This window comes from Bison bison, unplaced genomic scaffold (genome assembly GCF_000754665.1).
Source record: "Bison bison bison isolate TAMUID 2011002044 unplaced genomic scaffold, Bison_UMD1.0 scf7180017864489, whole genome shotgun sequence".
Taxonomy (NCBI): Eukaryota; Metazoa; Chordata; class Mammalia; order Artiodactyla; family Bovidae; genus Bison; species Bison bison.
The window spans coordinates 9,074,135-9,089,246 of NW_011495048.1; the positions used below are offsets into that span (position 1 = coordinate 9,074,135).

The 15,112-nt window shown below is 37.2% G+C and overlaps 1 protein-coding gene across 4 annotated transcripts in view; it reads right to left on the reverse strand.

Annotated features, from left to right (window-relative positions):
- WDPCP (WD repeat containing planar cell polarity effector) overlaps window positions 1-15,112 on the reverse strand; it is a 300,990-nt gene that overhangs the window by 17,968 nt on the left and 267,910 nt on the right. For 2 of the 4 annotated variants that reach the window (XM_010863306.1, XM_010863302.1), the window contains one exon: window positions 2,115-2,217. In XM_010863306.1, the coding sequence (XP_010861608.1) occupies window positions 2,115-2,217 (103 nt within the window). Of the gene's footprint in view, window positions 1-2,114; window positions 2,218-5,456; window positions 5,532-15,112 lie in introns of those variants that run through there. The other 2 variants (XM_010863303.1, XM_010863304.1) reach the window with 2 other exon arrangements.

The following is a 15,112-nucleotide window of genomic DNA, read 5'->3' on the forward strand; positions in this document are numbered from 1 at the left end:
GGAACACCTCAGCACATAAGGCAAATGCTAACAGCTATAAAAGGGGAAATGAACAGTAACACAATAGTGGGGGATGTTAACACCCACTTATATCAATGGAAAGCTCTTCTAGGCAGAAAATAAGTAAACACAGGCCTTAAATGACAGACCAGATGGACATAATTGATATACCTATGGGACACAGCAAAAGCACCTCTAAGAGGGAAGTTTAGAGCAATAAAATCCTACATCAAGGAAGAAGAAAAATCCGAAATAAAGGACCTAATCTTATACCTAAAACAACTAGAGAAAGAACAAACAAAACCCAGAGTTACTAGAAGAAAAGAAACCATAAAGATCGAAACAGATGTAAATGCAATAGAGAACAGAACAATAGAAAAGATCAATGAAACTAAAAGCTGGTTCTCGGAAAGGATAAACAAAATTGACAAACCTCTAGCAAGACTCAAGAAAAAAAAAAGGAGATGTTTCAAATCAATAAAATTAGAAAGGAAAAAGAAGGTACAACTGACATTCCAGAAATGCAAAGGATCTTAAGAGACTAAGCAATTATATACCAACAAAATGGACAGCCTAGAAGAAATGGACACATGCTTAGAATGGCTAGCCTTCCAATACTGAACCAGGAAGAAATAGAAAATATGAACAGACCAATTACAAGTACTGAAATTGAAAATGTGATTTAAAAAAAACCTGCTAACAAAAAGTCCAGGACCAGATTAATTTAATCAAACATTCAGAGAAGAGTTAACACCTATCCTTTAGAAAATCATCCAAAAAATTGCAGATAGAACACTCCCAAACTCATTCTAGGCCACCATTACACTGATAACAAAACCAGACAGATACCACACAAAAAAGAAAATTTCAGACAAGTATCACTGATGAATGCAAAAGTCATCAACAAAATACTAGCAAACCAAATCCAATAAAAGGATCATACACCATGATCAAGTGGGGTTTATCCCAGGGATACAAGGATTCTTCAATATCTGCAAATCAATCAGTGATACACCACATTAAGAAATGAAGAATAAAAACCTTATGATCATCTCAATAGCTGAAGAAAAAAAGCTTTTGACAAAATCCAACACCCATCTATGATAAAAACTCTATGGAAAGTGGGCATAGAGGGAACCTGCCTCAACAATAAAGGCCATATATGACAAACTCACAGCTAAAATTCTCAACACTGAAAAGCATTTCATCTAAGATCAAGATCAAGATCAAGAAAAAAATTCTCATTACTTTTATTCAGCATACTTTTGTACATCCTAACCATGCAATCAGAAAAAAAAGAAAAGTAATTCAAATTGGTAAAGAAGACTTCCATTCTTTGCAGATGACATGATACCATACATTGAAAATCCTAAATGTGTTACCAGAGAACTACTAGAGGATATAAGTGGGTAAGTTTTAGGATACAAAGTTGATAAACAGAAATTTCATGCCTTTGGGATTAACATTACACACTACTATATATAAAATATATAAATAACAAGGACCTACTGTATAGCTCAGGGAACTCAATATTTTATAATAATCTATATGGGAATATATCTGAAAGAGAATGGATATATGTATACGTATAACTGAATCACTTTTGCTGTACACATGAACTAACATAACATTGCTAATCAACTATACTCCAATATAAAATAAAAATTTAATTAAAAAAACCAAAATTTTGTTCAAAAACTAGACATTTAAATAATATTTAAACATTATAAATATTCAATAATATATAACTTAATATACTTAAATATAATGTGGCAACTCTGGAAATAACTTTCTCTAAGGTTTGTTGTTGCTATTTGTTGTTTGTTTGGTAACTTTTTTAAACTGAATCTGCAGTCTATACCCCTTACTGTGAGCAGCCAGTAAAATTTCTTTTCAGTTACCTTAAGAGTCACTTACAGATGAACACAATTTCAACTTAAACATCCATATTGTACTATTTACCTAAGCTTAATTCTTTTTTTTTAAAGACACTGTGTTTACAGAAAAAGTAATTCAAATTAACCAACCATGCCCTACAAATGTAAATAGAAGTGATACCAAATAAGCATTGATGAAAACAAAAAGCACTTTAAAAAAACAGCATTAAATCTTACCATCTCCGGAGGTTATTGATTCTGCATCAATATCGCTAGCTCTCCTTCTTGCCACTTCAGCTAGTGCTAGTTCTCCCTTATCTAGTGCAAGGTAATGGATGTCCTTTGGAAATACAGCAAAATAAAACATTAATCCAAAATGAATCTTAGTCAAGTTACAAATCAGATTTTGAAAAAAAGAACTTACTGTTCAGATTACAAAACAGACATGGCTGATGAACATTCTTTTTTATATTTTAATTTTCTCAGTTTTCTAGTACAAGCAAATTTTCTTGAATTGCAAATCCTGGCTATAACTAGTGGCAGTTATTTAAATAAATTATTTTGAGTCTTTAGGGAAAAAGACAAGCTGTTAAATGTTCAACATACTCAGTTTTATCAGGGAATAAAAATCTTAGTTGCGGTTTTCTATAATGAAATTTTACTATCTCAGATAGCTTCTTCAAAATTCAATTGTTCATTATGATAAGCAGTTTACAAGGAATATTACACAAATTGTCTCTGATATTTATGCACTTGTTACATATTACTTTGTTAATATTATTAATACTATTATCTTGAACTCATTCAGTCAACAGATAATCAGTGCCTATTAAGTGCCAGGCACTGTTGTGGAAAGAGAGGTCAATAACAATACCATTTCTCAACAAGCTTTGAGTCCAGTAGGGAGAAAGACCACTGTAAACAACAGCTAATAACTTAGTGTGATAGGTTTTATGGCAGGGTTAAGAATGGTATGGAACCAAAGAGCAGGAACTGATCCTTGATCTATGTTTTGAAGGATAAATAAGAGTTATACCTGAAGGGAAAATGGAGGTAAGCCAACAGAAAATGAATGGTATCTGACATGTGTATGTAGAGAAGATTGAAAAACCACAGTTCTGTCAGGCAATAACAGGTCTTTCAATACGGAAGGAATGTTTGATGTGTGAGAGAATGCAGTGGAAAATAATTCTAAACAAGTAGACAGAGCTACTAAAAAAGACTTAGAAATCTTTGGTACACAAAATGATTGTTGGAATGAGAATTTTATTGCAATAAAATGGTAAAAAGAACACGAACAAGTTTCAATGATGAAATATAAATGGCCTATAATCATGAGCTATCAGGGCTTTCCTGATAGCTCAGTTGGTAAAGAATCCACCTGCAATGCAGGAGACCCTGGGAATTCCCTTCAATTCCTGGGTAGGGAAGATTTGCTGAAGAAGGGATAGGCTGCCCACTCCAGTATTCTTGGGCTTCCCTTGTGGTTCAGCTGGTAAAGAATCCAACTGCAATGCAGGAGACCTGGGCTCAATCCCTGGGTTGGGAAGATCCCATAGAAAAGGGAAAGGCTACCCACTCCAGTATTCTGGCCTGGAGAATTCCATAGACTATAGTCCATGGGGTCGCAAAGAGTTGGACATAACTGAGCGACTTTCACTTTCATAATCATGAAAAGATATTTTACTTTCCCAATATTCAAAGTTGAAAAATGTAATTTCAAACTGCACAGTTTTTTTTAAGTTGTTACTTATTGGTTGCAAAGTTTGGCGGGGAGACACGCGTTTATATTTACTGGGAATATAGACTTTATATAGCAGGGGTTGGTAAGCTATGGCTTACTAGCCAAATATAGCCTGCCTTTTATACAGTCCTTGAGTTATCAATGCTATTTACCTAGCATAATGCCTTCCAGGTCCATTAATGTTGCTGCAGATGGCAAAAATCTCATTTAGGGCTGAGAAGTATTCTGTTTTGTATGTGTGTGTGTGGTGTAGTCTTCTTTATCCATTCATCAGTTGATGGATACTTAGGTTACTTTTGTATCTTGGCAATTGTAAATAGTGTTGCTATTAACACTGGGGTGAATGTATCTTTTCAAATCAGCGCTTTTGTTTCTCTCAGATATATACTCAGGCATGGAATTTCTGGGTCATAAAGCTATGACAAATTTAGACAGCATATTAAAAGGCAGAGACATCACTTTGCCGACAAGGTCCATCTAGTCAAAGCTATGACTTTGCCAATAGTCGTGTATGATGTGAGAGCTGGACTGTAAAGAAGGCTGAGCAATGAAGAAATGATGCTTTTGAACTGTGGTGTTGGAGAAGACTCTTGAGAGTCCCTTGGACAGCAAGATTAAACCAGTCAATCCTAAAGGAAATCAACCCTGAATATTCACTGGAAGGACTGATGCTGAAGCAGAAGCTTCAATACTTTGGCCACCTGATGTGAAGAGCTGACTCACTGGAAAAGACCCTGACACTGGGAAACATTGAAGGCAGGAGGAGAGGGGATGACAGGATGAGATGGTTGGATGACATCACTGACTTGATGGACATGAGTTTGAGCAAACTCTGGGAAACGATGAAAGACAGGGAACCTTGGCATGCTGCAGTCCATGGGGTCGCAAAGAGTTGGACACAACTTAGTGACTGAATAGCAACAATGGTAGTTCTATTTTAGTTATTATGAGAAAACTCTATGTTGTTTTCCCCAATTTACATCCCCACCAACAGTATATGAAGATTCCCTTTTTTCTACATCCTTGCCAGCATTTGTCATTTGTTTTTTTTGATGATGGCCCTTCCGACAGCTGTGAGATGATATCTCATTGTAGTTCTGATTTGCATTTGCTTGATAATTGTACCTCTTTTCATGGGTGTCTGCATTTTCTTAAATTTTGGAAAACTGTTCAGTTTCTCTGCCCATTTTATAATCAGGTGGTTTCTTTTTTGATGGTCAGTTGTGTGGACTTTTTATATATTTTGGATATTAACTCCTTATTGGTCATATTATTTGCAAATAATTTTTCCCATTCAGTAGTTTTGTTTTGTTGTTATACTAAGTGAAATAAGTCAGACAGAGAAAGACAAATACTAGATGATATTATTATATGTGGAATATAAAAAATACAATTAGCAAATATAACAAAAAAGTAGACTCACAAATACAGAGAGCAAACTAGTTACCAACGGAGAGAAAAGAAGGTCATGATAGGCATAAGGGATTGAGACATGTGAACTATTAGGTATAAATTAGGCTACAAGAATATATTATATAACACAGGGAATATAACAAATATTTTATAATAAATATAGAGTTAACCTGTAAAAATTGTGAATCACTATATTATATATAGTATATATAGACTATATATATACTATATACTGTATATATGATATTGTACAGCAACTATACTTCAATTTTAAAAAAGAACAGTGTTTACATTTTTCAATGGCTGGAAGAACTGTGTTCAACCACTCAAGTCTGTATGGCTCTGGAATTAGCTCATCTTGCAGACTTGAAAATGTTTCAATTTAAAACTACAAGCCAAATAGTACTTATTGTGAAACTTACATTGTGATAAAGCTTTTCAGTGAAAACTAACATTGTTTTGACTTGCAAGTAATACCAGGCTGTGTTACACACCTCCTGTAAAAATTAAAATTTAAAACTGTCAAAAGATAAAGTGACATACTTATAACAAAGTCCCAGCAATATATTTCAGTCCATGGCATTTTTCAACCTTGATACAAGTTCCAAGGAACTGTTCATAATTCAAACTCTAATGGTGCAATTAAGGGAAGTAATTAATTTACAATGTACTAACATATTAAAAGGCAGTCTCAGTTCAGTTCAGTTGCTCAGTCGTGTCCAGCTCTTTTGTGACCCCATGAATCGCAGCATGCCAGGCCTCCCTGTCCATCACCAATTCCTGGAGTTCACTCAAACTCATGTCCATCGAGTCAGTGATGCCATCCAGCCATCTCATCCTCTGTCGTCCCTTTCTCCTCCTCCCCCCAATCCCTCCCAGCATCAGGGTCTTTTCCAATGAGTCAACTCTTCACATGAGGTGGCCAAAGATTTGGAGTTTCAGCTTTAGCATCAGTCCTTCCAATGAACACCCAGGACTGATCTCCCTTAGAATGGACTGGTTGGATCTCCTTGCAGTCCAAGGGAGTCTCAAGAGTCTTCTCCAACACCACAGTTCAGAAGCATCAATTTTCCGGCACTCAGCTTTCTTCACAGTCCAACTCTCACATCCATACATGACTACTGGAAAAACCATAGCCTTGACTAGACGGACCTTTGTTGGCAAAGTAATGTCTCTACTTTTTAATATTCTATCTAGCCCAAGGTCAGGGGCAGCGGCCAAGAGGAGCTACCCCACACCCGAGGTCAGGGGCGGTGGCGGGAAGGAGCTACCCCATGCCCGAGGTCAGGGGTGATGGCCTGGAGGAGCTACCACACACCCGAGGTGAGGGGCAGTGGCCGAGAGGGCCAACCCCATGTCCAAGGAGTGGCAGCTGCACGGGTGCAGGAGGGCCGAGAGGAGCTACTCCATGTTCAGGGTCAGGAGGGGCAGCCATGAGGAGATACCCCTCGTCCAAAGTAAGGAGCAGCAGTTGTGCTTTGCTGGAGCAGCTGTGAAGAGATACCCCACGTCCAAGGTAAGAGAAACCCAAGTAAGATGGTAGGTGTTGCAAGAGGGCATCAGAGGGCAGACACACTGAAACCATACTCACAGAAAACTAGCCAATCTGATCACACGGACCACAGCCTTGTCTAACTCAGTGAAACTAAGCCATGCCGTGTGGGACCATCCAAGATGGATGGGTCATGGTGGAGAGATCTGACAGAATGTGGTCCACTGGAGAATGGAATGGCAAACCACTTCAGTATTCTTGCCTTGAGAACCCCATGAACAGTATGAAAAGGCAAAATGATAGGATACTGAAAGAGGAACTCCCCAGGTCAGTAGGTGCCCAATATGCTGCTGGAGATCAGGGGACAAATAACTCCAGAAAGAATGAAGGGATGGCGTCAAAGCAAAAACAATACCCAGCTGTGGATGTGACTGGTGATAGAAGCAAGGTCCGATGCTATAAAGAGCAATACTGCATAGAAACCTGGAATGTCAGGCCCATGAATCAAGGCAAATTGGAAGTGGTCATACAGGAGATGGCAAGAGCGAACGTCGATATTCTAGGAACTAGTGAACTAAAATGGACTGTAATTGGTGAATTTAACTCAGATGACCATTATATCTACTACTGTGTGCAGGAATCCCTTAGAAGAAATGGAGTAGCCATTGGTCAACAAAAGGGTCCAAAATGCAGTACTTGGATGCAATCTCAAAAACGACAGAATGATCTCTGTTTGTTTCCAAGGCAAACCATTCAGTATCACGGTAATCCAAGCCTATGCCCCAACAAGTAACTCTGAAGAAGCAGAAGTTGAACGGTTCTATGAAGACCTACAAGACCTTTTAGAACTAACATCCAAAAAAAGATGTCCTTTTCATTATAGGGGACTGGAATGCAAAAGTAGGAAGTCAAGAAACACCTGGAGTAACAGGAAAATTTGGCCTTGGAGTATGGAATGAAGCAGGGCAAAGGCTAATAGAGTTTTGCCAAGAGAACACACCAGTCACAGCAAACACCCTCTTCCAACAACACAAGAGAAGACTCTACACATGGACATCACCCGATGGTCAACACCGAAATCAGATTGATTATATTCTTTGCAGTTAAAGATGGAGAAGCTGTATATAATCAGCAAAAACAAGATAGGGAACTGACTGTGGTTCAGATCATGAACTCCTTATTGCCAAATTTAGACTTAAAAGGCAGTCTAGTCTTTAGCTAATAGAGTTTCTAAAAATGCCTTCTTATCAGTGAATATGTGCAATTAACCACACACTCATGTCATATATATAAATATTTGGCAGTAGTTGTCTATGAGGAAAGAAATTTGCAAAATGAAAATTCACCATAGATCAGTATCCACAGATGAATATTTACAATGGATTTTGTTGATAAGAAATAGCACCTTTCAACTCTTATTCCCCCAAAAGAACTCCCTTATTTATATCTGTAGAACTTCATTATGAAAACTGTACTCAAGTATTAGATTTTTAACTTTATAGAAAATATTTATGGAAATTTGCTATCATACTCAATTATTACATTTAAAATTTTGTTTTATCAATAAAGATCTATGGAAATTTGTTTTCTCAAGTACCTATATAATAACCTCGATTTTGCTTCATGACCCATAAGCCTATACTATTTGCTCCTTGGTTCTTTATAGAAAAAGTTTGATGATTCCATATTTAATTAATATATCAGAATTTATAATTAGCACATATATACTTTTGGAAACTCTTCCTAAGGAAATGATGTGATAAATCTTATGTCCAAGACTGGTGATGTAGAAAAGGAAGAGTCAAAAGAAAAGGGAGCAATCAAGCCAAAAATCAAATTATCCTCCAATTAAAAAAGAAATTAAAACAGATTGGTGATGACAGCAATACTTACTTAGTCTTACAAAGGAATTCTACGTTTATTTACCGAAAATATTACATCTACCTTTTATGCATATAATATATAACATTATACTGTTTTTGAGGGGCAAACTCCCCAGTCAGTAGGTGCCCAATATGCTACTGGAGAAGAGCAGAGAAATAGCTCCAGAAGGTATGAAGAGGCTGATTTAGCCAAAGCAGAAACAACACCCAGCTGTGCGTGTGTCTGGTGGTGAAAGTAAAGTCCAATGCTGTAAAGAAAAGTATTGCATAGGAACCTGGAACGTTAGGTCCATGAATTAAGGTAAATTTAAAGTGGTCAACAGGAGATGGCAAGAGTGAACATCAACATCTTAGTAATAGTGAACTAAAATGGACTGGAGTGGGCAAATTTAATTCAGATGACATGGGCAAGAATCTCATAGAAGAAATGGAGTAGCTTTCATAGTCATCAAAAGAGTCCAAAATGTAGTACTTGGGTACAATCTTAAAAATGACAGAATGATCTCTGTTTGTTTCCAAGGCAAACCATTCAACATCACAGTAATCCAAGTCTATGCCCCAACCACTAATGCCAAAGAAGCTGAAGTTGAATGATTTTATGAAGACCAACAAGGCTTTCTAGAACTAACACCAAAAAAGATGTCCTTTCTTCATCATGAAAGTGAAAGTGAAGTCACTCAGTCGTGTCCGACTCTTTGCGACCCACCCCATGGACTGTAGCCTACCAGGCTCCTCTGTCCATGGGATTTTCCAGGCAATAGTACTGGAGTGGATTGCCATTTCCTTCTCCAGAGGATGTTCCCGACCCAGGGATCGAACCCGGGTCTCCCACACTGTAGACAGACGCTTTACCATCTGAGCCACTTTCTTCATCATAGGGGACTGGAATGCAAAAGTAGGAACTCAAGAGATACCTGGAGTAACAGGCAAGTTTGGCCTAGGAGTACAAAATGAAGCAGGGCAAAGGCTAACAGTTTTGCCAAGAGAAGGCATTGGTCATAGCAGACACCTTCTTCCAACACGAGAGACGACCATACACATGGATATCACCAGATGGTCAATACCAAAATCAGACTTATTATATTCTTTGCAGTCAAAGATGGAGACGCTCTATACAGTCAGCAAAAACAAGACTGGGAGCTGTCTGTGGCTCAGATCATGAACTCCTTATTGCCAAATCAGACTTAAATTGAAGGACATAGAGAAAACCACTAGGCCATTCAGTTACGACCTAAATCAAATCCCTTATGATTATACATTGGAAGCAACAAATAGATTCAAAGGATTAAATCTGATAGAGTGCTTAAAGAACTATGGATGGAGGTTCATGACATTGTATAGGAGGCAGTGATCAAAATCATCCCCAAGAAAAAGAAATGTAAAAATGCAAAATGGCTGTCTGAGGAGGCCTTACAAATAGCCAAGAAAAAAAGAAAAGCAAAAGGCAAAGGAGAAGAGAAAGATAAACCCATTTGAATACAGAGTTCCAAAGAATAGGAAGGAGAGAGAAGAAAACCTTCCTAAGTGATCAATGCAAAGAAAAGAGGAAAACAATAGAATGGGAAAGACTGGAGATCTTTTCAAGAAAATTATGATACCAAAGGAACATACCATGCAAAGATGGGCACAATAAAGGACAGAAATGGTACGGACCTAACAGAAGCAGAAGATACTAGGGAGAGATGGCAAGAATACACAGAAGAAGTGTACACAAAAGGTCCTAATGACTCAGATAACCACAGTGGTGTGATCACTCACCTAGAGCTAGACATCTTGGAGTGCAAAGCCAAGGGGGCCTTAGGAAGCATCACTACGAACAAAGCTAGTGGAGAGGATGGAATTCCAGTTGAGCTGTTTCAAATCCTAAAGGATGATGCTGTGAAAGTGCTGTGCTGCACTCACTATGCCAGCAAATTTGGAAAGCTCAGCAGTGGCCATGGGACCAGAAAAGATCAGTTTTCATTCCAGTCCCCAAGAAGGGCAATGCTCAAGAATGTTCAAATTACCACACAATTGCACTCATTTCACATGCTAGCAAAGTAATGCTCAAAATTCTCCAAGTCAGGCTTCAGCAATACATGAACTGAGAACTTCCAGATGTTCAGGTTGGATTTAGAAAAGGCAGAGGAACCAGAGATCAAATTGCCAACATCTGTTGGATCTTAGAAAAAGCAAGAGAATTTCAGAAAAACATCTACTTCTGCTTCATTGACTACACTAAAGCCTTTGACCACGTGGATCACAACAAACTGGAAAATTCTTCAAGAGTGGGAATATCAGACCACTTGACCTGCCTCTTGAGAAACCTGTATACAGGTCAAGAAGAAACAGTTAGAACCAGACATGGAACAATGGACTGGTTCCAAATTGGGAAAGGAGTACATCAAGGCTGTATATTGTCACCCTGCTTATTTAACTTCTACGCAGAGTACATCATGCAAAATGCCAGGCTGGATGAGGCACAAACTGGAATCAAGATTGCTGGATGAAGTATCAATAACCTTAGATATGCAGATGACACCACCCTAATAGCAGAAAGCAATGAGGAACTAAAGAGTGCCTTGATGATGGTGAAAGAGGAGAGTAAAAAACCTGGCTTAAAAGTCAACATTCAAAAAAGTAAGATCATGGCATCTGGTTCCAATACCTCATGGCAAATAGATGGGTAAACAATGGAAACAGTGACAGACTTTATTTTCTTAGGTTCCAAAATCACTGTGGACAGTGAATACAGCCATGAAATTAAGACACGTGCTCCTTGGAAGAACAGTTATGGGAAACCAAGACAGCATATTAAAAAGCAGAGACATCACGTTGCCGACAAATGTCCATATAGTCAAAGCTATGGTTTTTCCAGGAGACACGTTCAAATGTGAGTGTTGGACCATAAAGACAGCTGAGCACTGAAGAACTGACTTTTGAATTCTGTGGTGCTGAAGATGACTCGAGAGTCCCTTGGACCGCAAGGAGATCAAACCAGTCAACCCTAAATGAAGTCAACCTTGAATATTCATTAGAAGGACTGATGCTGAAGCTGAAGCACCAATACTTTGGCCCCCTGATGCGAGGAGCTGAGTCATTGGAAAACACCCTGATGCTGGGAAAGATTGAGGGCAGGAGGGGAAGAGGGCAACAGAGGATGAGATAGTTGGATGGTATCATTGACTCGATCAACCTGAGTTTGTGTAAACTCCAGGAGATAGTGAAGGATAGAGCAGCCTGGCATGCTGCAGTCCATGGGGTCACAAACAGTTGGACATGAGTGAGTGAATAGCAAAAAAAAAAAAAAATTCCACATATAATTATGGAATATTTACTCTGTGCCAGATGTATACGTGAATTTACTACAAAAGTTAATAAAGCTTAAGCTTCTCATCTTATTTTTACATGTCCTTCCAGTACTAATTTTGTACCTGAAATATTAAATTCTTTTTGAAATTGAAGTATAGTTGATTTACAATATTATAATAGTTTCAGGTGTACAGCATAGTTATTCAGCATTTTTGTAGATTATATTCCATTTAAAGTTATAAACAAAATAATGGCTATATTTCCCTGTGATGTATAACATATCCTTGTTGTTACCTTTATTATAGATAGTAGTTTGTAGCTCTTAATCCTGTACTTCTATCTTGCCCCTCCCTGCCTTCTCTCTCCCCACTGGTAACCATTAGTCTCTTTTCTATGAGTCTTTTCTTGTTTTGTTATATATATTTATTTTTTAGATTCCACTTCTAAGTGATAACATATAGTATTTGTCTATGACTTACTTTATTAAATATAATATTCTCTAGGTCCATTGAATTATTTTTCTTAAGAAGTATGAGCTTCAAACCCTATAAAGCATGGATCTACCCCCTGATGCCCATTCATCACGTTTTCACACACTTCACCATGCTTAGTTGTTTAGAATCATGTGTCTGGGAGCCACATGGCACAAGAAGACATTGTAAGATACACAGTCCTTTTTTGTGTTGTTCGTCTCTTTTTGGATACTTATAAGGTTTAAATGGCATGTAATGAGTCTAAATAGACAATATAAATGAAAATATATTTGAAAAGTGTCATATTGATTAATCCCAACCTTTACTGCCACCCAATCAGGATTACCTAGTGAATGGCTTTATTTAAACTGTTACTAATTGGAAGTTCAAAAAAAAAAAATTCAGAAGGATGAATCACTTAGTTTCTGTCATTCTCAATGAGAATTTTTAGTTTATCATTTGCCAAACTGACTTATATTAGTAACATCATTTAGCACTATTAAGTGAAAATGGCTTCCACTGAACAAAAGATGACAAACACTGATAGTCTTTGGCCATAATCCAGGTTTAAAAATTTACACATATCCTGTCTGTATCATCTAAGATCTATTCAATAAAATAAAAGACTTTCTATTCCTGGGAGCTCTATTACCTTTCACAGATGATATTTAATGTACTACCAAAATGAATATGCAGATTTAAAAGAATAAGTATTTAAAGTTAGGGAGTTCCCTGACAATCCAGTGGTCAGGATTTGGTGCTTTCACTATTGACGGCTCAGGTTCAATACCTGTTAGGGGAACTAAGATCCTACAAGTTGTGCAGCATGACCAAAAAAAAGTTACTTAAAGCTTAAAAGTGAACAGTGCATCTATTGAGATAATCATATGGTTTTTATTTTTCAATTTGTTAATGTGGTGTATTACATTGATTGATTTGCGGATATTGAAGAATCCTTGCATCCCTGGGATAAAGCCCACTTGGTCATGGTGTATGATCTTTTTAATGTGTTGTTAGATTCTGATTGCTAGAATTTTGTTAAGGATTTTTGCATCTATGTTCATCAGTGATATTGGCCTGTAGTTTTCTTTTTTTGTGGGATCTTTGTCAGGTTTTGGTATTAGGGTGATGGTGGCCTGGTAGAATGAGTTTGGAAGTTTATCTTCCTCTGCAATTTTGTGGAAAAGTTTGAGCAGGATAGGTGTTAGCTCTTCTCTAAATTTTTGGTAGAATTCAGCTGTGAAGCCGTCTGGACCTGGGCTTTTGTTTGCTGGAAGATTTTTGATTAGTGTTTCAATTTCTGTGCTTGTGATGGGTCTGTTAAGATTTTCTATTTCTTCCTGATTATCTCAATAGATGCAGAGAAAGCCTTTGACAAAATTCAATACCCATTTATGATAAAAATTCTCCAGAAAGCAGGAATAGAAGGAACATACCTCAACATAATAAAAGCTATATATGACAAACCCACAGCAAACATTATCCTCAATGGTGAAAAATTGAAAGCATTTCCTCTAAAGTCAGGAACAAGACAAGGGTGCCCACTTTCACCATTACTATTCAACATAGTTTTGGAAGTTTTGGCCCCAGCAATCAGAGCAGAAAAAGAAACAAAAGGAATCCAAATTGGAAAAGAAGAAGTAAAACTCTCACTATTTGCAGATGACATGATCCTCTACATAGAAAACCCTAAAGACTCCACCAGAAAATTACTAGAACTAATCAATGACTATAGTAAAGTTGCAGGATATAAAATCAACACACAGAAATCCCTTGCATTCCTATACACTAATAATGAGAAAACAGAAAGAGAAATTAAGGAAACAATTCCATTTACCATTGCAACGGAAAGAATAAAATACTAAAGACCTATATATAGAAAAGTATAAAACACTGGTGAAAGAAATCAAAGAGGACACTAATAGATGGAGAAATATACCATGTTCATGGATTGGAAGAATCAATATAATGAAAACGAGTATACTACCCAAAGCAATTTATAGATTCAATGCAATCCCTATCAAGCTACCAACAGTATTCTTCACAGAGCTAGAACAAATAATCTCACAATTTGTATGGAAATACAAAAAACCTTGAATAGCCAAAGCGATCCTGAGAAAGAAGAATGGAACTGGAGGAATCAACCCACCTGACTTCAAGCTCTACTACAAAGCCACAGTTATCAAGACAGTATGGTACTGGCACAAAGACAGAAATATAGATCAATGGAACAAAATAGAAAGCCCAGAGATAAATCCATGCACATATGGACACCTTATCTTTGACAAAGGAGGCAAGAATATACAATGGATTAAAGACAATCTCTTTAACAAGTGGTGCTGGGAAATCTGGTCAACCACTTGTAAAACAATGAAACTAGAACACTTTCTAACACCATACACAAAAATAAAACTCAAAATGGATTAAAGATCTAAATGTAAGACCAGAAACTATAAAACTCTTAGAGGAGAACATAGGCAAAACACTCTCTGACATACATCACAGCAGGATCCTCTATGACCCACCTCCCAGAATATTGGAAATAAAAGCAAAAATAAACAAATGGGACCTAATTAACCTTAAAAGCTTCTGCACATCAAAGGAAACTATTAGCAAGGTGAAAAGACAGCCTTCACAATGGGAGAAAATAATAGCAAATGAAGCAACTGACAAACAACTAATCTCAAAAATATACAAGCAACTCCTACAGCTCAACTCCAGAAAAATAAACGACCCAATCAAAAAATGGGCCAAAGACCTAAATAGACATTTCTCCAAAGAAGACATACAGATGGCTAACAAACACATGAAAAGATGCTCAACATCACTCATTATCAGAGAAATGCAAATCAAAACCACTATGAGGTACCATTTCACACCAGTCAGAATGGCTGCGATCCAAAAGTCTACAAATAATAAATGCTGGAGAGGGTGTGGAG